A 26,068-nucleotide genomic window follows, 5' to 3' on the forward strand; every position below is an offset into this window, starting at 1 on the left:
GTCACACCTGGGAAGTACAGACCCATTAGAGACACACCTGAGAACTACAGACCCATTAAAGACACACCTGGGAACTACAGACCCATTAGAGACACACACCTGGGAACTACAGACCCATTAGAGAGACACACCTGGGAACTACAGACCCATTAGAGAGACACGCCTGGAAACTACAGATCCATTAGAGACACACCTGGAAGCACAGACCCATTAAAGACACACCTGGGATCTACAGGCCCATAAGAGAGACACACCTGGGAACTACATATCCATTGGAGAGACACACCTGGGAACTACATATCCATTATAGAGACACACCTGGGAACTACATACCCATTATAGAGAAACACCTGGGAACGACAGAGCCATGAGAGTAACAAACCTGGGAACTACAGAACCAATCGAGAGACACATCTGGGAACTACAAATCCATTAGAGAGACACACCTGGGATCTACAGACCCATTAGAGCAACACACCTGGGAACTGCAGACCCATTAGAGAGACACACCTGGGAATAAAGACCCATTAGAGACACACCTGGGAACTATAGACCCATTTGATACGCACCTGGGAACTGCTGACCCATTTGAGAGACACACCTGGGAACTGCTGACCCATTAGAGAGACACACCTGAGAACAAAGACGCATTAGAGACACACCTGGTAACTACAGACCCATTGGAAAGACACACCTCGGAACAACAGACCCATTAGAGAGACACACCTGGGAACTACAGACCCATGAGTGAGACACCTGGGAACTACAGATCCATTGGAGACACACCTGGAAGCACAGACCCATTAGAGACACACCTGGGATCTACAGACCCATTAGAGACACACCTGGGAACTACAGATCCATTTGAGAGACACACACCTGGGAACTAAAGACCCATTGGAGACAAACCTGGGAACTACAGACCCATTTGAGAGACACATGTGGGAACTACAGACCCATTAGAGAGACACACCTGGGAACTACATACCCATTAGAGAGACACAGCTGGGAACTACAGACCCATGAGAGAGACACACCTGGTGACTACAGACCCATTAGATACACACCTGGGAACTACAGACCCAATCGAGAGGCACACCTGGGAACTACAGGTCCATTAGAGAGACACATCTGGGATCTACAGACCCATTAGATACACACCTGGAAACTACAGACCCATTAGAGAGACACACCTGGGAATGACAGAACCATTAGAGAGACACACCTGGGAACAAAGACCCATTAGAGACACACCTCGGAACTACAGACCCATTAGAGAGAAACACCTGGGAACTATAGACACATTAGTAGACACATACCTGGGAACTACAGATCCATTAGATAGACACACCTGGGAACTACAGACCCATTAGTGAGACACACCTAGGAACTACAGATCCATTAGAGACACACCTGGGAACTACAGACCCATTAGAGAGACAGACCTGGGAACTACAGACCCATTAGAGACACACCTCAGAACTACAGACCCATTAGAGAGACATACCTGAGAACTACAGACCCATTAGATAGACACACCTGGGAACTACAGACCCAATAGTGAGACATACCTGGGAACTACAGATCCATTAGAGACACACCTGGAAGCACAGACCCATTAGAGACACACCTGGGATCTACAGACCCATTAGATAGACACACCTGGGAATTACAGATCCATTAGAGACACACCTGGAAGCACAGACCCATTAGAGACACACCTGGGATCTACAGACCCATTAGAGACACACCTGGGAACTACAGATCCATTTGAGAGACACACACCTGGGAACTAAAGACCCATTGGAGACAAACCTGGGAACTACAGACCCATTTGAGAGACACATGTGGGAACTACAGACCCATTAGAGAGACACACCTGGGAACTACATACCCATTAGAGAGACACAGCTGGGAACTACAGACCCATGAGAGAGACACACCTGGTGACTACAGACCCATTAGATACACACCTGGGAACTACAGACCCAATCGAGAGGCACACCTGGGAACTACAGGTCCATTAGAGAGACACATCTGGGATCTACAGACCCATTAGATACACACCTGGAAACTACAGACCCATTAGAGAGACACACCTGGGAATGACAGAACCATTAGAGAGACACACCTGGGAACAAAGACCCATTAGAGACACACCTCGGAACTACAGACCCATTAGAGAGAAACACCTGGGAACTATAGACACATTAGTAGACAGATACCTGGGAACTACAGATCCATTAGATAGACACACCTGGGAACTACAGACCCATTAGTGAGACACACCTAGGAACTACAGATCCATTAGAGACACACCTGGGAACTACAGACCCATTAGAGAGACAGACCTGGGAACTACAGACCCATTAGAGACACACCTCAGAACTACAGACCCATTAGAGAGACATACCTGAGAACTACAGACCCATTAGATAGACACACCTGGGAACTACAGACCCAATAGTGAGACATACCTGGGAACTACAGATCCATTAGAGACACACCTGGAAGCACAGACCCATTAGAGACACACCTGGGATCTACAGACCCATTAGATAGACACACCTGGGAATTACAGATCCATTAGAGACACACCTGGAAGCACAGACCCATTAGAGACACACCTGGGAACTACAGACCCATTAGAGAGACAGACCTGGGAACTACAGACCCATTAGAGAGACACACCTGGGAACTACAGACCCATTCGAGAGACACACCTGGGAACTATAGACCCATTTGATACACACCTGGGAACTACGGACCCATTAGAGAGACACACCTGGGAACTATAGACCCATTTGATACAAACCTGGGAACTACAGACCCATTAGAGAGACACACCTGGGAACTGCAGACCCATTAGAGAGACACACCTGGGAACAAAGACCCATTAGAGACACACCTGGGAACTACAGACCCATTAGAGACACACCTGGGAACTACAGACCCATTAGAAAGACACACCTGGGAACTACAGACCCATTAGAGACACACCTGGGAACTACAGACCCATTAGAGAGACACACCTGGGAACTACAGACCCATTAGAGAGACACACCTGGGAACTATAGACCCATTTGAGAGACACACCTGCAAATTGCAGTTTGACAATAGCTGTGAAGGTGACCATGGCGATGAACTTTTATGCATCGGGCTCCTTCCAGGCTAGAGCTGGAGATACTGGCAACATGTTATAGTTTGCTTTCCACTATTGTGCAAGGGATGTCACTCAGTGTCTGTATGCACAGAAAGCTGACTATATTTCACTCTCTCTTGCCGGAGAACGGCAGGAGTTGAGAGAACATGACTTCTCTAGGATTTCAGACTTCCCCGTCTCGCGGGGTGCCATTGGCCTGCACACACACATTGCTTTACGGGTGGCGCATGTGAACTCTGCCATGTACTGGATGGACAGGGATTCCACTCCCTCAGCGTCCACTTGGTGTGTGACCATAGATAACACAGCATGCAGGTCAATGCCGGTACCCTGGCAGCAGTTGTGGTGCCTACATTGTGTGGCAGTCCGCTGTGTATCTGCATTTGAGCCACCACGGCAAACTAACGGGCGATTACTGGGTGACAAGGGCTATCTGCTGATGACACGGCTGATGAATCCGGTGAGCAACCCATGCACATGTGCACAGCATACATACTATGAAAGTCATGCTAGCACATGCAATGTGATAAGAGCAGATCATTGGCATGCCTACACTGCCTGGAATGCTCTGAAAGAGCCCTGTAATGCTCGGCAGAGGGTCAGAAAACACTGATATGAGTAGTTTATATACCATTGAATAGAATATTCATCAAGAACTGGTCGGAACTTGTACCAAAGGTAATACAATAATCGTGGGGGAGTTTAATCTTCGCATAGACTGGACAAATCAAATTGTCAAACGAGTTCGTGGAATGCATTCGGGACAGTTTCCTCGAACAATACGTCATGGAAACAACCAGGGAACAGGCTATTTTAGATCTTGTACTGTGTAATGAGACAGGGTTAATTAGTAATCTCATCATAAAAGATCCTCTGGGGCAGAGTGATCATAATATGATAGAATTTCACAATACGTTTGGGAGTGAAATACTTCAATCTGAAATTAGAGTCCGAAATGTAAATAAAACCAATTACATGGGTATAAGGGTGAATTGGCCAAGGTAGATTGGGAAATTAGATTAAAAGTATGATGGTAGATAGGTAGTGGCAAATATTTAAAGAAATATTCGTAAATTTTCACCAATTTTACATTCCATTGAGAAACCAATACTCCACGGAAAATGTGATCCATCTGTTGCTAACTAAACAAGTTAAGGATAGCATTAGATTAAAAGTAGAGGTTTAAAATGTTGTGAAGAATAGCAGTGAGGCTGAGGATTGGACAAGTTTGAGAAACCAGCAAAAGATGACCAAATAATTGATAAAAAGGGAGAAAATAGAATACGAGCGTAAACTAGCAAGAAATATAAAATCAGATTGTAAGTGGTTCTATAAGTACGTCAATGGTGGTCCCTTAGAAGCTGGGACTGGAGAAATTATAATGGGGAACAAATATTTAGTATCTGTCATCACAGTAGAAGACATAAAAAGCATAACAATCGCGGGGAACCAAGGGGCTAATGCAAGTGAGGAACTTAACGGCCTGAGATTGGGGTGGGCGGCATAGCTACTGAGTACGCTGCCGACCTCCAAAAGGAATTTACACTTACTCGGTGTTTCAGGAAAGGTCTCTCTTTTACGGCACTGCAGTCCCAGAGGCGAGCAGTTTAATTACATATTTATTAATCCTGAGCTGGTAATATTGATATTGAATTGAATATTTAAATATATTTGCAAACTTTTGCAGCAAGAAGCAATTGCACTTTTTTAGGGTAGGGAAAAGACTAAAATTTTCTAGCAGGTCCGCAATAAAATTGCTAATTATCTAAACTTTTATACTCGGGTATAACATAATAACATAACATATAGAAGCAGGAGCAGGCCATTCAGTCCCTTGAGCTGATCTTCTACCTCACTTTCCTGCACTATCCCCATATCCTTTGATTCCCTTATTATCCAAAAATGGATTGTTCTCTGTCTTGAATATACTCAAAGACTGAGCTTCCACAGCCCTCTGGGGCAGAGAATTCCAAAGAGTGAAGAAATTTCTCCTCAGCTCAGTTCTAAATGGCCGACCCCTTATCCTGAGACTGTGACCCCTGGTTCTAGACTCCCCAGCCCGGGGAAACATCCTCTCTGCATCTACCCTGTCAAGCCCTGTCAGAATTTTGTATGTTTGAATAAGATCACCTCTCATTCTTCTAAACTCTGGAGAATATAGGCTTAGTCTACTCAATCTCTCCTCATAGAACAATCCCCCCATCCCAGGAATCAGTCTCGTGAAACTTCATTGCACTCCCTCTAAGGCAAATAAATCCTTCCTTAAGTAAGGAGACCCAAAACTTTACACAATACTCCAGGTGTGGTCTCACCAGGGCCCTATATAATTGCAGCAAGACATCTTTACTCTTATACTCTAATCCTCGTGTAATAAATGCCAACATTCCATTTGCTTTCTAATTGCTTGCTGTACCGGCACGTTAACTTTCAGTGATTGGTGTACAAGGATACCCAGGTCCCTCTGAACACCAACATTTCCCAATCTCTCACCATTTAAAAAATACTCTGCTTTTCTATTTTTCCTACCAAAGTGGATAACGTCACATTTCTCCACATTATATTCCATTTGCCATGTCACTTAGCCTGTCTATATCCCCTTGAAGTCAAAGATGTAGATTAATAATAGATATTTAATAGTATTTCGATTGAGAGTCTAAAATGTATGTTTTTAAAGTTCTCCCAGATTGTTTAATAAGTTTAAAAGTTGGTTAAACGTTTAAAAATTAATTAAAAGTTGGTTGGGGGTATAAGACGACGTCACGCCTCGGACCCTCATGGACAATCCCAGCAGCAACAGGCCGGAACGCCGCACCACCATAGTTGCCCGTGAACTCAGATGTTTTGACATTGACGTCGCCGCCCTAAGCGAGACCCGGCGGGCAGGGGAAGGCCAGTTGAAGGAACATGATGGAGGTTACACTTTCTTCTGGAAAGGGAAACCTGAGGCAAAACGCTGCCTTCATGGAGTCGGCTTGGCCGTCAAAAATGAGCTGGTCGACCGCCTCAAAGACTCCCCGTCGGGTTAACAAATGCCTCATGGCTCTCCGTATCACCCTATCTCGGAACCAATGTGCCACTGTCATCAGTGCGTACGCCCCCACACTCGATGCAACGGATGAGGCTAAAGAGGGTTTTTATTCCAACCTCGAGACATCCTTGTCCTATGCCCCCATGGGCGACAAATTGATCACCCTGGGTAATTTTAATGCCAGGGTCGGCAAAGACACAGCCCTCTGGGGAGGCATGATTGGCAGAGAGGAGGTAGGGAAAGCCAACTCCAGCGGTACCCTACTCCTGACAAAATGTCTAGAACATGAACTCCTCATCACCAACACCCTGTTCCGCCAGTGGGACAAATACAAGGCATCGTGGCAACACCCTCGCTCCAAACAATGGCACCTGCTCGACTATGTCATCGTCCGAGCCAGAGATCGAAGGATGTGCACATCACCCGTGCCATGACAGGAGCTAACGACTGCTGGACGGACCATTGCCTAATCCAATCCATCATCGACATTAACATTGCCCCAAAGCAGAGGGGACAGCAGAAGCAGTGCCACAAAAAAGTTAATGCCGGGGCACTTAGAGACCCAGCTAAGAGAGCCCTATACTGCCAGCGCCTCACAGACAATCTGGCATGCCTTGATGACCCTGAGGTGCTGAATGCCCACAGCGCTTGATCTGCCCTCCAGGCCTCTATAACCAGTGCCTCTGAAGAGACACTTGGTCACTCAACCAGAAAACACCAGGACTGGTTTGATGAAAATGATCAGGAGATCGAAGAACTAATAGATCGCAAGCGCAAAGCATTTCTGAGCCTCAAGCAACAGCCCAACTCGGGAGCTGCAAAACAACATTACAGACGGCTCAAGGTTCAGGTCCAACAAAAAACTCAGGACCTAAAGAACAGGTGCTGGAAGCAGAAAGCACAGGAGATACAACAACTGGCCAACAGCCACGATATGCGAGGATTCTTCACTGCAGTCAAGGCCACCTACGGTCCAAACTCCCAAGGCCCCACCCCACTCCGGCCAAGAACAGGGAAACACTCATCAAGGACACCGAGGCTGTCAGGGCCCGATGGAAGAAACACTTTGAAGATCTCCTCAATCGAGACTCTGTCTTTGACTCGAGTATTTTCAACTCCATCCCGCAGCATGCGACCCGCCACCAACTCAGTGAAACCCCAACGTTACACGAGGTAGGCAAAGCCATAAAACAGCTCAAGAATAACAAGGCAACGGGTGCGGATGGAATCCTTGCTGAGGCGCTAAAATATGGCGGAGAGGCGCTGTTGGCGCGGATACATGACCTCATCTCTCTCATCTGGAGGGAGGAGAGCATGCCGGGAGATCTCAGAGATGCAGTGATTGTGACCATTTTTAAAAAGGGGACAAGTCCGACTGCAGCAACTACAGGGGAATCTCCCGGCTATCAGCCACTGGGAAAGTTGTCGCTAGAGTCCTTCTCAATCGTCTTTTCCCTGTGGCCGAGAAGCTTCTCCCGGAATAACAATGCGGATTTCGTCCCCTACGGGGCACAATGGACATGATCTTTGCAGCGCGCCAGTTGCAGGGAAAATGCAGGGAGCAGCGCCAGCCCTTATACATGGCCTTCTTCGACCTTACAAAGGCCTTTGACACTGTCAACCGTGAGGGTCTATGGAGTGTCCTCCATTTCGAATACCCAAAAGTTTGTCAACATCCTTCACCTGCTTCACGATGACATGCAGGCTGTCATCCTTACCAACAGATCCATTACAGACCCAATTCACGCCCTGACCGGGCTCAAACAGGCCTGTGTTATCACTCCAACCCTGTTCTCAATCTTCCTCGCCGCCATGCTCCACCTCACAATTAACAAGCTCCCCGCTGGAGTGGAACTAAACTACAGAACCAGTGGGAAACAGTTTAACCTACGCCACTTCCAGGCCAGGTCCAAGATCACCCCAACCTCTGTCGTTGAGCTGCAGTATGCAGACGACGCCTGCGTCTGTGCACATTCAGAAGCTGAACTCCAGAAGTCAATGTATTCACTTAGGCAAATGAAAGCCTGGGCCTTACGCTTAACATCCGTAAGATAAGGATCCTCCACCAGCCTGTCACCGCCGCACAGCACTGCCCTCCAATCATCAAGATCCATGGCGTGGCCCTGGACAACGTGGACCATTTCCCATATCTCGGGAGCCTCTTATCAACAAAGGCAGACATTGATGCAGAGATTCAGCATCGCCTCCTGTGCGCCAGCACAGCCTTCAGCCATCTGAGGAAAAGAGTGTTTGAAGACCAGGCCCTCAAATCTACCACCAAACTCATGGTCTACAGGGCTGTAGTAATACCCGCCCTCCTGTATGGATCTGAGGCATGGATGATGTATAGAAGACACCTCAAGTCACTGGAGATAGATCACCAACGATGTCTCTGCAAGATCCTGCAAATCCCCTGGGAGGACAGGCACACCAACATCAGTGTCCTCGACCAGGCTAACATCCCCAGCATTGAAGCACTGACCACACTCGATCAGCTTCGCTGAGCAGCCCACATAATACGTATGCCAGATACGAGACTCCCTAAGCAAATGCTTTATGCGGAGCTCCTTCATGGTAAACGAGCCAAAGTGGGCAGCGGAAACATTATAAGGACACTCTCAAAGCCTCGCTGTTAAAGTGCAACATCACCACTGACCGCCCGAGGTGGAGAAAGTCCATCCGGGAGGGCGTTGAACTCTTCGAGTCTCAACGCAAAGAGCATGAAGAGGCCAAGTGCAGGCAGCGGAAGGAGCGCGCGGCAAACCAGCCCCATGCACCCCTTCCCTCGACGAATGTCTGTCCCACCTGTAACAGGGTCTGTGGCTCTTGTATCAGACTGTTCAGCCATCAAAGAACTCACTTTGGGAGTGGAAGCAAGTCTTCCTCGATTCCGAGGGACTGCCTATGATGATGATCCCCTTGAAGTCTCTTTGCATCCTCCTCACAACTTACATTCCCACCTAGCTTTGTATCATCAGCAAACTTGGATATATTACATTTGGTCCCCTCATCCAAATCACTGATACAGATTGTGGATAGCTGGTGCCCAAGCATTGATCCTTGCGGCACCCCACTGGTCACAGACTGCCAACCCAAAAATGACCCGTTTATTCCTACTCTCAGTTTGCTGCCCATTAACCACTCCTCAATCCTTGCTAGTATATTACACCCTCAATCCCATGAGCCCTAATTTTGTTTCATAACCTCTTGTGCAGCACCTTATCGAATGAAATGTTTAACTAACTCATGTTTAACTAACTTAATTGAGTTTTTTGATGAGGTAACAGAGAGGGTTGATGAGGGTAATGCAGTTGATGTGGTGTATATTGATTTCCAAAAGGCATTTGATAAAGTGCCACATAATAGGCTTGCCAGCAAAGTTGAAGCCCATGGAATACTACTACAACGAGGCAGTCCCTCGTAACGAGGATGACGCTCTTCACACCAAAAAAGATGGACTGACAGGTGTTACAATGAGTTCCAGCTTAATGGGTGGAAGATTACTATACGTGGATTTTTTTAACGTGGGGTGGTCATTGCACATCAGCCACCACACGGTCTTGGTCCAGTGGCAAGAGCTAACCAAAACGACTGGAGACCAAGCACTGTTGCGCTTTCCCTGGGCCCCAACCCCCTCGCTGGGCTTGACCTCCTTCCCTCCCTGGGCTCAACCTCCCCCTCCCTGGGCTCGACCTCCCCCTCCCTGAGCTCGACCTCCCCCTCCCTGGGCTCGACCTCCCCCTCCCTGGGCTCGAACACTGCCCCTCCCTGGGCTCGAACACTGCCCCTCCCTGGGCTCGACCTCCCCCTCCCTGGGCTCGACCTCCCCCTCCCTGGGCTCGACCTCCCCCTCCCTGGGCTCGAACACTGCCCCTCCCTGGGCTCGACCTCCCCCTCCCTGGGCTCGACCTCCCCCTCCCTGGGCTCGACCTCCCCCTCCCTGGGCTCGACCTCCACTCCTCCCTGGGCTCGACCTCCCCCTCCCTGGGCTCGAACACTGCCCCTCCCTGGTCTCGACCTCTGCCCCTCCCTGGGCTCAACCTTCCCCTCCCTGGGCTCGAACACTGCCCCTCCCTGGGCTCAAACACTGCCCCTCCCTGGGCTCGAACACTGCCCCTCCCTGGGCTCGACCTCCCCCTCCCTGGGCTCGACCTCCCCCTCCCTGGGCTCGAACACTGCCCCTCCCTGGGCTCGACCTCCCCCTCCCTGGGCTCGACCTCCCCCTCCCTGGGCTCGAACACTGCCCCTCCCTGGTCTCGACCTCTGCCCCTCCCTGGGCTCAACCTTCCCCTCCCTGGGCTCGAACACTGCCCCTCCCTGGGCTCAAACACTGCCCCTCCCTGGGCTCGAACACTGCCCCTCCCTGGGCTCGACCTCCCCCTCCCTGGGCTCGACCTCCCCCTCCCTGGGCTCGAACACTGCCCCTCCCTGGGCTCGACCTCCCCCTCCCTGGGCTCGACCTCCCCCTCCCTGGGCTCGAACACTGCCCCTCCCTGGTCTCGACCTCTGCCCCTCCCTGGGCTCAACCTTCCCCTCCCTGGGCTCGAACACTGCCCCTCCCTGGGCTCAAACACTGCCCCTCCCTGGGCTCGAACACTGCCCCTCCCTGGGCTCGACCTCCCCCTCCCTGGGCTCGACCTCCCCCTCCCTGGGCTCGAACACTGCCCCTCCCTGGGCTCGACCTCCCCCTCCCTGGGCTCGACCTCCCCCTCCCTGGGCTCGAACACTGCCCCTCCCTCAATCCCATGAGCCCTAATTTTGTTTCATAACCTCTTGTGCAGCACCTTATCGAATGAAATGTTTAACTAACTCATGTTTAACTAACTTAATTGAGTTTTTTGATGAGGTAACAGAGAGGGTTGATGAGGGTAATGCAGTTGATGTGTATATTGATTTCCAAAAGGCATTTGATAAAGTACCACATAATAGGCTTGCCAGCAAAGTTGAAGCCCATGGAATACTACTACAACGAGGCAGTCCCTCGTAACGAGGATGACGCTCTTCACACCAAAAAAGATGGACTCACAGGTGTTACAATGAGTTCCAGCTTAATGGGTGAAAGATTACTATACGTGGATTTTTTTAACGTGGGGTGGTCATTGCACATCAGCCACCACATGGTCTTGGTCCAGTGGCAAGAGCTAACCAAAACGACTGGAGACCAAGCACTGTTGCGCTTTCCCTGGGCCCCAACCCCCTCGCTGGGCTTGACCTCCTTCCCTCCCTGGGCTCAACCTCCCCCTCCCTGGGCTCGAACACTGCCCCTCCCTGGGCTCGACCTCCGCCTCCTTGGGCTCGAACACTGCCCCTCCCTGGGCTCGTCCTCCCCCTCCCTGGGCTCGACCTCCCCCTCCCTGGGCTCGAACACTGCCCCTCCCTGGGCTCGACCTCCCCCTCCCTGGGCTCGAACACTGCCCCTCCCTGGGCTCGAACACTGCCCCTCCCTGGGCTCGACCTCCCCCTCGCTGGGCTCGTCCTCCCCCTCTCTGGGCTCGAACACTGCCCCTCCGTGGGCTCGACCTCCCCCTCCCTGGGCTCGAACACTGCCCCTCCCTGGGCTCGAACACTGCCCCTCCCTGAGCTCGACCTCCCCCTCGCTGGGCTCTACCTCCCCCTCCCTGGGCTCGAACACTGCCCCTCCCTGGGCTCGACCTCCCCCTCCCTGGGCTCGAACACTGCCCCTCCCTGGGCTCGACCTCCCACTCCCTGGGCTCGACCTCCCCCTCCCTGGGCTCGAACACTGCCCCTCCCTGGGCTCAAACACTGCCCCTCCCTGGGCTCGACCTCCCCCTCCCTGGGCTCGAACACTGCCCCTCCCTGGGCTCGACCTCCCCCTCCCTGGGCTCAAACAATGCCCCTCCCTGGGCTCGAACACTGCCCCTCCCTGGGCTCGACCTCCCCCTCCCTGGGCTCGACCTCCCTCTCCCTGGGCTCGACCTCCCCCTCCCTGGGCTCGAACACTGCCCCTCCCTGGGCTCGACCTCCCCCTCCCTGGGCTCGACCTCCCCCTTGCTGGGCTCGACCTCCCCCTCCCTGGGCTCAAACACTGCCCCTCCCTGGGCTCGACCTCCCCCTCCCTGGGCTCAAACACTGCCCCTCCCTGGGCTCGACCTCCCCCTCCCTGGGCTCGACCTCCCCCTCGCTGGGCTCGACCTCCCCCTCCCTGGGCTCAAACACTGCCCCTCCCTGGGCTCAAACACTGCCCCTCCCTGGGCTCAAACACTGCCCCTCCCTGGGCTCAAACACTGCCCCTCCCTGGGCTCAAACACTGCCCCTCCCTGGGCTCAAACACTGCCCCTCCCTGGGCTCAAACAATGCCCCTCCCTGGGCTCAAACACTGTCCCTCCCTGGGCTCAAACACTGCCCCCTCCCTGGGCTCAAACAATGCCCCTCCCTGGGCTCAAACAATGCCCCTCCCTGGGCTCAAACAATGCCCCTCCCTGGGCTCAAACAATGCCCCTCCCTGGGCTCAAACACTGCCCCTCCCTGGGCTCAAACACTGCCCCTCCCTGGGCTCAAACACTGCCCCTCCCTGGGCTCAAACACTGCCCCTCCCTGGGCTCAAACACTGCCCCTCCCTGGGCTCGACCTCCCCCTCCCTGGGCTCGACCTCCACTCCTCCCTGGGCTCGACCTCCCCCTCCCAGGGCTCGAACACTGCCCCTCCCTGGTCTCGACCTCTGCCCCTCCCTGGGCTCAACCTTCCCCTCCCTGGGCTCGAACACTGCCCCTCCCTGGGCTCAAACACTGCCCCTCCCTGGGCTCAAACACTGCCCCTCCCTGGGCTCGAACACTGCCCCTCCCTGGGCTCGACGTCCCCCTCCCTGGGCTCGACCTCCCCCTCCCTGGGCTCGAACACTGCCCCTCCCTGGGCTCGACCTCCCCCTCCCTGGGCTCGACCTCCCCCTCCCTGGGCTCGACCTCCACTCCTCCCTGGGCTCGACCTCCCCCTCCCTGGGCTCGAACACTGCCCCTCCCTGGTCTCGACCTCTGCCCCTCCCTGGGCTCAACCTTCCCCTCCCTGGGCTCGAACACTGCCCCTCCCTGGGCTCAAACACTGCCCCTCCCTGGGCTCGAACACTGCCCCTCCCTGGGCTCGACCTCCCCCTCCCTGGGCTCGACCTCCCCCTCCCTGGGCTCGAACACTGCCCCTCCCTGGGCTCGACCTCCCCCTCCCTGGGCTCGACCTCCCCCTCCCTGGGCTCGAACACTGCCCCTCCCTGGTCTCGACCTCTGCCCCTCCGTGGGCTCAACCTTCCCCTCCCTGGGCTCGAACACTGCCCCTCCCTGGGCTCAAACACTGCCCCTCCCTGGGCTCGAACACTGCCCCTCCCTGGGCTCGACCTCCCCCTCCCTGGGCTCGAACACTGCCCCTCCCTGGGCTCGACCTCCCCCTCCCTGGGCTCGAACACTGCCCCTCCCTCAATCCCATGAGCCCTAATTTTGTTTCATAACCTCTTGTGCAGCACCTTATCGAATGAAATGTTTAACTAACTCATGTTTAACTAACTTAATTGAGTTTTTTGATGAGGTAACAGAGAGGGTTGATGAGGGTAATGCAGTTGATGTGTATATTGATTTCCAAAAGGCATTTGATAAAGTACCACATAATAGGCTTGCCAGCAAAGTTGAAGCCCATGGAATACTACTACAACGAGGCAGTCCCTCGTAACGAGGATGACGCTCTTCACACCAAAAAAGATGGACTCACAGGTGTTACAATGAGTTCCAGCTTAATGGGTGAAAGATTACTATACGTGGATTTTTTTAACGTGGGGTGGTCATTGCACATCAGCCACCACATGGTCTTGGTCCAGTGGCAAGAGCTAACCAAAACGACTGGAGACCAAGCACTGTTGCGCTTTCCCTGGGCCCCAACCCCCTCGCTGGGCTTGACCTCCTTCCCTCCCTGGGCTCAACCTCCCCCTCCCTGGGCTCGAACACTGCCCCTCCCTGGGCTCGAACACTGCCCCTCCCTGGGCTCGACCTCCGCCTCCTTGGGCTCGAACACTGCCCCTCCCTGGGCTCGAACACTGCCCCTCCCTGGGCTCGACCTCCCCCTCGCTGGGCTCGTCCTCCCCCTCCCTGGGCTCGAACACTGCCCCTCCCTGGGCTCGACCTCCCCCTCGCTGGGCTCGTCCTCCCCCTCCCTGGGCTCGAACACTGCCCCTCCGTGGGCTCGACCTCCCCCTCCCTGGGCTCGAACACTGCCCCTCCCTGGGCTCGAACACTGCCCCTCCCTGGGCTCGAACACTGCCCCTCCCTGAGCTCGACCTCCCCCTCGCTGGGCTCGACCTCCCCCTCCCTGGGCTCGAACACTGCCCCTCCCTGGGCTCGACCTCCCCCTCCCTGGGCTCGACCTCCCCCTCCCTGGGCTCGAACACTGCCCCTCCCTGGGCTCGACCTCCCACTCCCTGGGCTCGACCTCCCCCTCCCTGGGCTCGAACACTGCCCCTCCCTGGGCTCGAACACTGCCCCTCCCTGGGCTCGACCTCCCCCTCCCTGGGCTCAAACAATGCCCCTCCCTGGGCTCGAACACTGCCCCTCCCTGGGCTCGACCTCCCCCTCCCTGGGCTCGACCTCCCTCTCCCTGGGCTCGACCTCCCCCTCCCTGGGCTCGAACACTGCCCCTCCCTGGGCTCGACCTCCCCCTCCCTGGGCTCGACCTCCCCCTTGCTGGGCTCGACCTCCCCCTCCCTGGGCTCAAACACTGCCCCTCCCTGGGCTCGACCTCCCCCTCGCTGGGCTCGACCTCCCCCTCCCTGGGCTCAAACACTGCCCCTCCCTGGGCTCGACCTCCCCCTCCCTGGGCTCGACCTCCCCCTCGCTGGGCTCGACCTCCCCCTCCCTGGGCTCAAACACTGCCCCTCCCTGGGCTCAAACACTGCCCCTCCCTGGGCTCAAACACTGCCCCTCCCTGGGCTCAAACACTGCCCCTCCCTGGGCTCAAACACTGCCCCTCCCTGGGCTCAAACACTGCCCCTCCCTGGGCTCAAACAATGCCCCTCCCTGGGCTCAAACACTGCCCCTCCCTGGGCTCAAACACTGCCCCCTCCCTGGGCTCAAACAATGCCCCTCCCTGGGCTCAAACAATGCCCCTCCCTGGGCTCAAACAATGCCCCTCCCTGGGCTCAAACAATGCCCCTCCCTGGGCTCAAACACTGCCCCTCCCTGGGCTCAAACACTGCCCCTCCCTGGGCTCAAACACTGCCCCTCCCTGGGCTCGAACACTGCCCCTCCCTGGGCTCGAACACTGCCCCTCCCTGGGCTCGAACACTGCCCCTCCCTGGGCTCGAACACTGCCCCTCCCTGGGCTCGACCTCCCCCTCCCTGGGCTCGACCTCCCCCTCCCTGGGCTCGAACACTGCCCCTCCCTGGGCTCGAACACTGCCCCTCCCTGGGCTCGAACACTGCCCCTCCCTGGGCTCGAACACTGCCCCTCCCTGGGCTCGAACACTGCCCCTCCCTGGGCTCGAACACTGCCCCTCGCTGGGTTCGACCTCCCCCTCCCTGGGCTCAAACACTGCCCCTCCCTGGGCTCAAACAATGCCCCTCCCTGGGCTCAAACAATGCCCCTCCCTGGGCTCAAACAATGCCCCTCCCTGGGCTCAAACAATGCCCCTCCCTGGGCTCAAACACTGCCCCTCCCTGGGCTCAAACAATGCCCCTCCCTGGGCTCAAACACTGCCCCTCCCTGGGCTCAAACACTGCCCCTCCCTGGGCTCAAACAATGCCCCTCCCTGGGCTCAAACAATGCCCCTCCCTGGGCTCAAACAATGCCCCTCCCTGGGCTCGAACAATCCCCCTCCCTGGGCTCAAACAATGCCCCTCCCTGGGCTCAAACAATGCCCCTCCCTGGGCTCAAACAATGCCCCTCCCTGGGCTCGAACAATCCCCCTCCCTGGGCTCAAACAATGCCCCTCCCTGGGCTCAAACAATGCTCCTCCCTGGGCTCAAACAATGCTCCTCCCTGGGCTCGACCTCCCCCTCCCTGGGCTCGAACACTGCCCCTCCCTGGGCTCGACCTCCCCCTCCCTGGGCTCGACCTCCCCCTCGCTGGGCTCGACCTCCCCCTCCCTGGGCTCGACCTCCCCCTCGCTGGGCTCGACCTCCCCCTCCCTGGGCTCGACCTCCCCCTCCCTGGGCTCGACCTCCCCCTCGCTGGGCTCGACCTCCCCCTCCCTGGGCTCGAACACTGCCCCTCCCTGGGCTCGACCTCCCCCTCCCTGGGCTCGAACACTGCCCCTCCCTGGGCTCGACCTCCCCCTCCCTGGGCTCAAACACTGCCCCTCCCTGGGCTCGAACACTGCCCCTCCCTGGGCTCGACCTCCCCCTCCCTGGGCTCGAACACTGCCCCTCCCTGGGCTCGACCTCCCCCTCCCTGGGCTCGACCTCCCCCTCGCTGGGCTCGACCTCCCCCTCCCTGGGCTCGAACACTGCCCCTCCCTGGGCTCGAACACTGCCCCTCCCTGGGCTCGACCTCCCCCTCCCTGGGCTCGAACACTGCCCCTCCCTGGGCTCAAACACTGCCCCTCCCTGGGCTCGAACACTGCCCCTCCCTGGGCTCGACCTCCCCCTCCCTGGGCTCGAACACTGCCCCTCCCTGGGCTCGACCTCCCCCTCCCTGGGCTCGACCTCCCCCTCCCTGGGCTCGACCTCCCCCTCCCTGGGCTCGACCTCCCCCTCCCTGGGCTCAAACACTGCCCCTCCCTGGGTATAAATATCAGAGCTGTACCAGGACCCAGTGCAGCACCACCCCTGACGAGATGGGGATATCAGTATCAGAGCTAGCCACTGCAGGGAGCGGCACGAGCTGGCCCAGGAGTACGACCACTTCTACAGGGCAACTGGACTGATGTTACTGGTGTCTAGGCAGCCCATTAAAGCAGCGTCCGAGTCCAGCGGGGGAGGCTGAGGGCCGGGCCCAGCGGGGGGCTGGGGGTCGGGAGGGGCTGAGAGTCAGGCCCAGCGGGGGGCTGGGGGTCGGGTCCTGTGGGGGACTGAGGGTCAGGACCAGTGGGGGAGGGGCTGAGAGTCGGGCCCAGCGGAGGGGCTGAGGGTCGGATCCAGTGGGGGAGGAGGAGGGGGAGGGACTGAGAGTCGGGCCCAGCTGGGGGCTGAGCGTCAGGTTCATTGAATCAGCGTCCGACAGAATGCACTGCAGGGCCAGGCCTCTGCATTATCAGTCCAGTACCTTGGGCACTGCACCCCGTTGCCCAGGCCCCGATGTGGGTGTGAGGAAGTGTGTGTTGCACAGGCAGGGATCAGCAGCACCAGTTGGTTTCGAAGGGAGACACAGCTCAGGTTTTGACCCATCCTGTTCTCTGTTTTATTACCTTAGGCTGCCAGGAACTGCTTGGTCGATGATGCCGGGACTGTGAAAGTATCGGACTTTGGGCTAAGCAGGTGAGTGCAGTTTCCTCGTTCGTGAATCATGGGACTCAGGGCGGGGCTCAGGGTGATGTAGGCGGGGCTCAGGGTGATGTAGGCAGGGCTCAGGGCAATGTAGGCAGGGCTCAGGGCGGTGTAGGTGGGGCTCAGGGCGGTGTAGGCGGGGCTCAGGGTGATGTAGGCGGGGCTCAGGGCGGTGTAGGCGGGGCTCAGGGCGGTGTAGGCGGAGCTAAGCGTGATGTAGGCGGAGCTCAGCGTGATGTAGGCGGAGCTCAGCATGATGTAGGCGGAGCTCAGGGCGATGTAGGCGGGGCGCAGGGTGATGTAGGCGGGGCGCAGGGTGATGTAGGCGGAGCTTAGGGCAATGTAGGCGGGGCTCAGGGCGATGTTGGGACTCAGGGCGGAGTGGGCGTGACTCAGGGTGAAGTAGGCGTTGCTCAGGGCTCTGTGGGCGGGGCTCAGGACGGTATAGGCGGGGCTCAGGGCGGTGTAGGTTGGGCTCCGGGAGATGTAGGCGCGGCTCAGAGCTCTGGGCAGGGTTCAGGGCTCTGTGGGCGGGGCTCATGGGGATGTAGGTGGCGCACAGGACGATGAAGGCGGGGCACAGGACAGGGCTCAGGGTGATATAGGCGGTGCTTGGGGCGGGGCTCAGAGCGGTGTAGGTGGGGCACGGGGGAGCTCAGGGTGGTATGGGGGCACATGGCGGGGCACAGGGCAGTGTAGGTGGGGCACAGGGCAGTGTAGGCAGGGCACGAGGGGGGCTCAGAGCGATGTAGGCGGGGATCGGGGCGATGTAGGCAGGGCTCAGGTTGATGTAGGCGGGGCTAAAGTTGATACAGGCGGGGTTCGGTGTGGGGCTCTGGGCTATGTAGGCGGGGCTCGCGGTGGTGTAGACTGGGCTCAGGGTGATGTAGGCGGGGCTCAGGGTGATGTAGGCGGGGCTCAGGGTGATGTAGGCGGGGCTCAGTGCGATGTAGGTGGGGCTCAGTGCGGGGCGCAGGGTTATGTAGGCGGAGCTCAGGATGATGTAGGCGGAGCTCAGGATGATGTAGGCGGGGCTCAGGATGATGTAGGCGGGGCCCAGGGTGATGTAGGCGGGGCTCAGGGTGATGTAGGCGGGGCTGCCCTCTCTGGGTTTAATGATTTTCGTTCTGTAAGTGTATTAAGGGTCTCATATTCAAGGCGGATAAATGTAATGAAGATACAGAGCAGCCGTGATCTTACTGATTGAAGTGCCACTCCAGAGTCTCTAGGTTGACAGGCTCGAGGGGTTGAATGGCCTCCTTCTGTTCCTGTGGTGGGGATCGAGGGTTTGGGAGGTGTTATAGAAGAAACCATCGCTTAGTTGCACCTCAAAATCTCCCGTGTCTCAATGCACCTTCTGTTCAGAAAAGTCCAATGTTTCTGATTGGTTTGCGAGGGAGTGCTGATGTGTGTGTGATGTAACGGTGTGCTCACTGAGCTGCCGACGGCCAGTTTTGGTTTGCACAGAGAAGTCCTTGGATCTACTCAGACTGCCATCACGTTAATACAGGCCTGCAGACGTTTATCCGCTAACACATACGAATAGCACCCGATCCCCCTGGCAGAGAAGGCCCCAGGTTTGATAATGTCGGAGCAGGATAACTGATCCCACCCGGGGAAGTGCTACAGTTGGGCCAGGACCCGTGAGGAGGGCAACAATGACCCAGCATTGCCTGTCCTGCTCCCTGCCAGCCTCCCCTGTTGGCGAGTGTGTGCAGACAATGTCTTTATGTCCCACCCAGGTGTCTCAGCTCGCTGGCACCCACTGGAGAGTGTCAGCCTGGGCAGAGTGTCGGAGCGGGTGCACAGACATGGCATCACACTCCTGTGATGGTCAGTGCCTCGGGGCAGGAGAGATCAGAAGCTGATCAGTGGCAGCTTGAAGGAAGTGTCAGTGATTCAGGTGCCAGCCGTGGCTGTGTGGGGAGCACACTCACCTCTCAGTTGGCAGGTTGTGGGTTCAAGTCCCACTCCAGAGGCTGCAGGCTGACACTCCAGTGCAGTGCTGAGGGAGTGCTGCACTGTCGGAGGTGCCGGCCCTCGGATCAGAGGTTAAGCTGAGGCGCTGAGTGCCCTCTCTGGTGGATGTAAAAAGTCTCAGGGCCACTATTGGAAGAAGAGCAGGGGAGTTATCCCCAGGGTCAATTTTTATCCCACAACCAACCATCACAAAAAACAGATTATCTGGTCATTATCACGTTGCTGTGTGTGGGAGCTTGCTGTGCATAAATTGGCTGCCGCGTTTCCCACATTACAATAGTGACTATACTTCAAAAGTACTTCATTGGCTGTAAAGCGCTTTGGGTTGTCCTGAGGTTGTGAAAGGCGCTAGAAAATGCACGGCTTTCTTTATTTGGGGTCTATCTGCAGTATGGGTTGTGCGGGTGAAGGTCTGCAGCCTCGATCCCAGACTGACGGTATGTTTTATGTTAGGTATGTCCTTGATGATGAGTACACGAGTTCACAAGGTTCCAAGTTCCCCGTGCGATGGTCCCCTCCTGAGGTTCTCAACTTTGCCCGATTCAGCAGCAAGTCTGACGTGTGGGCCTTTGGTGAGCAATCAATAGCACTACATCTCTGGGAACCGATACTACACAGTCCCATGGTCCACTCCGCGAATACTGCCACTGGGGGCTCCATTAACAAGGGGCTGGACTCCAGCTTTGTGCTTTGGTTCCAGTCCAAGAACTGTTAAAGTGAGAAACGCAGAGTAAGGACGAAAGGCCTTTAGAGGCCTGCACCAAGGTTTAAGGAGTAGATGAAGTTAAAGCAGTCACACCAAGCATATATTTTAAAAGCCCATAGATTGCGGGAGAAAGGGAGGATTGAGAGAGTGGAGGTGCTCCACAGCTTACAGGTCTTGGGAAAGAATGGCTTTCAGCTTTTAAATCTTTTAACAAGGAATTACCTGTAGTTGTTTGAGTAAGCGGAATATTAAAGGTAATTGGGAGTGAGCAGGAGAGTGGGATTATACATTAAATGGGGAAGTGTAGAGGAACAAAGCGACCTTGGAGTGTAGGTCCACAGATCCCTGAAGGTAGCAGGCCAGGTAGATAAGGTGGTTAAGAAGGCATACGGAATACTTGCCTTTATTAGTCGAGGCATAGAATACAAGAGCAGGGAGGTTATGCTTGAACTGTATAAAACACTGGTTAGGCCACAGCTGGAGTACTGCGTGCAGTTCTGGTCACCACATTACAGGAAAGATGTGATTGCACTTGAGAGGGTACAGAGGAGATTTACAAGAATGTTGCCTGGACTGGAGAATTTTGGCTTTGAGGAAAGATTGGATAGGCTGGGTCTGTTTTCTTTGGAACAGAGGAGGCTGAGGGGCGACCTGATTGAGGTGTATAAAATTATGAGAAGCCTAGATAGAGGGGACAGGAAGGACCCCTTGGCAGAGGGGTCAACAACTATGGGACATAGATTTAAATTAATTTTAGAGGGGATTTGAGGGGAAAGGTCTTCACCCAGAGGATGGTGGGGGTCTGGAACTCACTGCCTGAAAGGGTGGGAGAGGCAGAAACCCTCACCACATTTAAAAAGTACTTAGATGTGCACCTGAAGTGCTGTAACCTACAGGGTTACGGACCGAGAGCTGGAAAGTGGGATTAGGCTGGGTAGCTCTTGGTCAGCCGGCACAGACACGATGGGCCGAAATGGTCTCCTTCTTTGCTATAAATTTCTATGATTCTATGATTAGACTGGGTGGGAAATTAAAGGGTGTGGGGAGTGAGGGGAGAGTGGGATTAGACTGGGTGGGAAATTAAAGGGTGTGGGGAGTGAGGGGAGAGTGGGATTAGACTGGGTGGGATATTAAAGGGTACGGGGAGTGAGGGGAGAGTGGGATTAGACTGGGTGGGAAATTAAAGGGAGCAGGGAGTGAGGGGAGAGTGGGATTAGACTGGGTGGGATATTAAAGGGTACGGGGAGTGAGGGGAGAGTGGGATTAGACTGGGTGGGATATTAAAGGGTACGGGGAGTGAGGGGAGAGTGGGATTAGACTGGGTGGGATATTAAAGGGTACGGGGAGTGAGGGGAGAGTGGGATTAGACCGGGTGGGATATTAAAGGGTACGGGGAGTGAGGGGAGAGTGGGATTCGACTGGGTGGGATATTAAAGGGTACGGGGAGTGAGGGGAGAGTGGGATTAGACTGGGTGGGATATTAAAGGATACAGGGAGTGAAGGGAGAGTGGGATTAGACTGGGTGGGATATTAAAGTGTGCGGGGAGTGAGGGGAGAGTGGGATTAGACTAGGTGGGATATTAAAGGGTGCGGGGAGTGAGGGGAGAGTGGGATTAGACTGGGTGGGATGTTAAGGGGTACGGGGAGTGAGGGGAGAGTGGGATTAGACTGGGTGAGATGTTAAGGGGTACGGGGGGGTGAGGGGGAGAGTGGGATTAGACTGGGTGAGATGTTAAGGGGTACGGGGGGGGTGAGGGGGAGAGTGGGATTACACTGGGTGAGATGTTAAGGGGTACGGGGGGGGGTGAGGGGGAGAGTGGGATTAGACTGGGTGAGATGTTAAGGGATACGGGGGGGGTGAGGGGGAGAGTGGGATTACACTGGGTGAGATGTTAAGGGGTACGGGGGGGTGAGGGGGAGAGTGGGATTAGACTGGGTGAGATGTTAAGGGGTACGGGGGGGGTGAGGGGGAGAGTGGGATTACACTGGGTGAGATGTTAAGGGGTACGGGGGGGGTGAGGGGGAGAGTGGGATTAGACTGGGTGGCTCATGTGGAGAAAATCATCGGTCCAGACTTGATGGGCCGAATGGGCTGTTTCTGTGCTGGAACATGATTGGCCAATATTGGTTGTGAGAGGGGAAGCAGAGGGCAAAGGTCACCATTTGAGTGAGGGTCGAGTGAGTTGGGTGTGCGAGGTGACACTGGTGATCTGTGTGTTTACTGATGACTTTACTCCGTGTCACAGGGGTCCTGATATGGGAGATCTTCTCCTTGGGGAAGACACCCTATGAGAGGTTCAGCAATGCGGATGTGGTGGACCACATACTGCAGGGTCGGCGCCTGTACAGGCCACAGCAGGCCTCCGAGAATATCTACAATATCATGACCAGCTGCTGGGAGGACGTAAGTCTTGGGCCTATTTATTTATTAACTGCCTGGAGAGGGTGTTTGGAGATCTTCAAAGCAACCTGAAACTGCTTCTCTGTCCACTCAGTGGCAGCACTCTCACATCTGAGCTCAACTCCAGACAATTGAGCACTTAACCCAGGCTGCCACTCCAGTGCAGCGCTGAGGGAGTGCCGCACTGTCACAGGTGTCGTCTGTCGGACGGACGTCTGCTTTCTCAGGTGGATGTAAAAGATCCCAAGAGCAGGGCAGTTATCCCCGATGTCCTGGCCAGTATTTCTCCCTCAATCAACATCATAAAAAAACAGATTGTCTGGTCATTATCACATTGCTGTGTGTGGGAGCTTGCTGTGCGCAAATTGGCTGCCGCGTTTCCCACATTACAACAGTGACTACACTTCAAAAGTACTTCATTGGCTGTAAAGCGCTTTGGGGTGTCCTGAGGTTGTGAAAGGCGCTATAGAAATGCAAGTCTTTCTTTTCCCTGATCACTCACGTGCTGCCGGATGTGGGGATGAGCAGAACAGACCAGGAAGGCCCTGTGTGCAACCAGGTTCTCGGGGCAGTGTCCCCAAACTAATGTGAGAGCGAGGGGGGATCACGCAGGCTCCCTTCTCCTGGTTGTTGCGTCCCACACACCCCTTGGTCGAATAGCCAAGCAAAATTCACTTCCAATGGTTGGTTGGGTGAGATACATGTTTCCGGTCGGGAAATACATTGTCGGGTTTCCTGTCTGGGCATATTAGATGGCAAGGGAGCATTGAGTGTGTGGGAGAGCTATCTGGTTCTCCTCTCTGTGCTGCACCTGCCTGCTGCAATGTGCCCTCCCCCTATCCCCTTCTTTCTCCCCTCTCCCTCCCCTTACTATTCCCGCTCTTCCTCTTCCCTCCCTCCCGCCCCTTACCTCTCTCCACCTCGCCCTCTCCCCTTACCTCTCTTCCCCTTTCCCGTTCTCCTTACCCCCTCCCCTTAGCCCCCCACCTCACAGAGCAGCCATGATCTCATTGAATGGCGGAACAGGCTCGAGGGACTCAATGGCCTCCTCCTGTTCCTGCATTCCTATACTTGTCACCTCAACCCCTCCCTGTGGCAGCGGGTTCCACATTCCAACCACTCTCTGGGTGAAGAGATTTCTCCTGAATTCCCCATTGGATTTATTGCTGACTTTGACAAGGTCTGTTTTCGTGCTGGGGCAGAAATCCGATTGTAGAGGTTCAAACATGGAGTTGCGGGAAAGATGGTCATGGGTTTGGAAAATGACAACATATTGAGGGACTTTGGAGAGGAAAGCCAGGTGGGAGATGGGACGGTAGTTTGCAAGGTCAGAGGGCTCAAGGTGGGTGTTTTTAAGGAGGTGGGTGATAACGACAGACTTGAAAAGGAGGGGGACAGTACCCAAGGAGAGGGAACCGTTAACATTGTCGGCTAACATGGGAGCCAGGAGTGAAGTTGGGTGGTCAGCAGTTTGGTGGGAATAGGGTCGAGGGAGCAGGAAGTGGGTCTCATGGACAGGGTGAGCTCGGAGAGGGCATGATGGGAGATCGGAGCAAAACTGGAGAGAGATGTGAGTTCAGGGCTAGGGCAGGGGGGACCTCAGAGGAAGTTTGGCCCGGTGGGTTAGGGCACAGGAAAGTCAGCTGATCGGATGGTCTCACTCTTAATGACAAAGAAGACCATGAGCTCCTCGCACTTGTTGGAGAAGGTGAGGGTGGAGACTGGGGAGAGGGGTTTAAGGAGATGGGTTTAAGGAGATGGTTTGTAGTCGAGAAGCCAAGGGTTATCTTTACATTCCAGGATGATGCTGGAATAGTGAGCAGATTTGGCAGAGGAGAGTAGGATCCGATAGTGCTTCATGTGGTCCAGCCAGATCTGGCGATGAATGGCTAAACCAGTTATCCAGCATAAACATTCAAGCCTGCGACCCTTGGACTTAAGGTAGTGGAGATAGGGGCTGTACCGGGGGAACGGCCAGGGTGTGGGCGAGGAATGGTTTTAATGGGGACGAAGGTATCAAGGGTAGAGGCGAGGATGCGATGGAACGTGTGGTCAGATAACTGAGACCTTGGGATGGAATCCGGGCCTTTCACTGGTCTGGGTGACTCAGTTTAAAAAGGAATGATTTGTGGATTTGTGTGCGTTGCTGGCAAGGCCTGGTTTATTGCCCAGCCCTGGTTGCCGAGCCTGGGTTGAATGTGGTCTGGAGGCTCTGTATTTGCTGCCTGATTAGAATTACAGTCCCAGCGTGTTGCGAGGGATTCGGCTGATGTAACCACGGTTGTTTCCCGAACTGGCGTTTTGTGCCGTTTCTCACTAACTCTTTCCCTTTGCAGAAAGCAGAAAATCGCCCGTCCTTCAGCTCCCTGCTGTGCCACATCCAGGAGCTGGTGGAGGACGACAGTCAGGTGTAAGATTCTCCGCAGTCACTGCCGCAGCTGCTAATGCACCTTCTCCCTTCGCCAACGCTACCTGAGTTTAACCCTTCGCAACCTTCCGGCACACTGATAAAAACAGCAATGTGTAAAGGCTCAGAGATGGTCTCTTTGAACTGGGTCCTTCGCCCCACAGACACACACACTCACACAAACACACTCACACACACACACACACACACACTCACAGACACCCCCCACAGACACACACACTCACACAAACACACTCTCACACACACACACACACACACACAACACACACAACACACACAACACACACAGGCATACTCTCTCACACACACTCTCACAAACACTCACACTCCCCCCCCCCCTCTCACACCCACACACAACACTCATCCCCCCCCCCACCACCACACACACAATACACAGATACACACACAAACACACACACATGCACAGAAAAAAATAAATCTTTGATTAGATCATATTTAAAACAGTGAGCAATGTGTTCTTTGTGTGTCAGCACACGGCGAGACGGAACAAGCAAAGCAATAAGGGAGAAACAGAAGCAGGGTATGATCCAGGACTCCCGGGTGTAGGGGATCAAGAACTCCAGGGAGAGTCAATCAGCACTTGAGAGAGGATCAGGCTCAGGGAGGATCTGAGACTCCAGGTGTATCTGAGAATATGAGGGGGTTGGGACTCAGGAACACCAGGATGAGCTGGGACTCCAGGGGGCTCTAGAATTCCAGGGAAGGATCGGGAACATCACAAGGATCTGGAACACCAGCAGCATCCTGGTTCTGTACACTGCGAAGAGTGTAGAGAGGGTGGAGATGTACAGGAACCAACTGCACACCATCAGGGTGGGAGGAATGCAGCTCAGATTGCACACTGTTTCGAGTGGGTTGTTCTGGAACTGACTGCACACTAATCAGGAAGGGGTGCACTTGACATGGGAACGGTAGCATAGTGCTTTA

The 26,068-nt window shown here is 55.0% G+C and overlaps 1 protein-coding gene across 1 annotated transcript in view; it reads left to right on the top strand.

Annotated features, from left to right (window-relative positions):
- Window positions 1–25,542, top strand: part of btk (Bruton agammaglobulinemia tyrosine kinase) — a 246,947-nt gene extending 221,405 nt beyond the window's left edge. Inside the window, exons 15-18 of the mRNA XM_070882169.1 lie at window positions 17,532–17,596; window positions 20,039–20,157; window positions 22,538–22,695; window positions 25,029–25,542. Of these exons, the coding sequence (XP_070738270.1) occupies window positions 17,532–17,596; window positions 20,039–20,157; window positions 22,538–22,695; window positions 25,029–25,106 (420 nt within the window). The 3' untranslated portion in view covers window positions 25,107–25,542. The remainder of the gene's footprint in view (window positions 1–17,531; window positions 17,597–20,038; window positions 20,158–22,537; window positions 22,696–25,028) is intronic.
- The last annotated feature ends 526 nt before the right edge of the window (window positions 25,543–26,068 follow it).

Source organism: Pristiophorus japonicus, chromosome 6 (assembly GCF_044704955.1).
Source record: "Pristiophorus japonicus isolate sPriJap1 chromosome 6, sPriJap1.hap1, whole genome shotgun sequence".
In the NCBI taxonomy this organism is placed as follows: Eukaryota; Metazoa; Chordata; class Chondrichthyes; family Pristiophoridae; genus Pristiophorus; species Pristiophorus japonicus.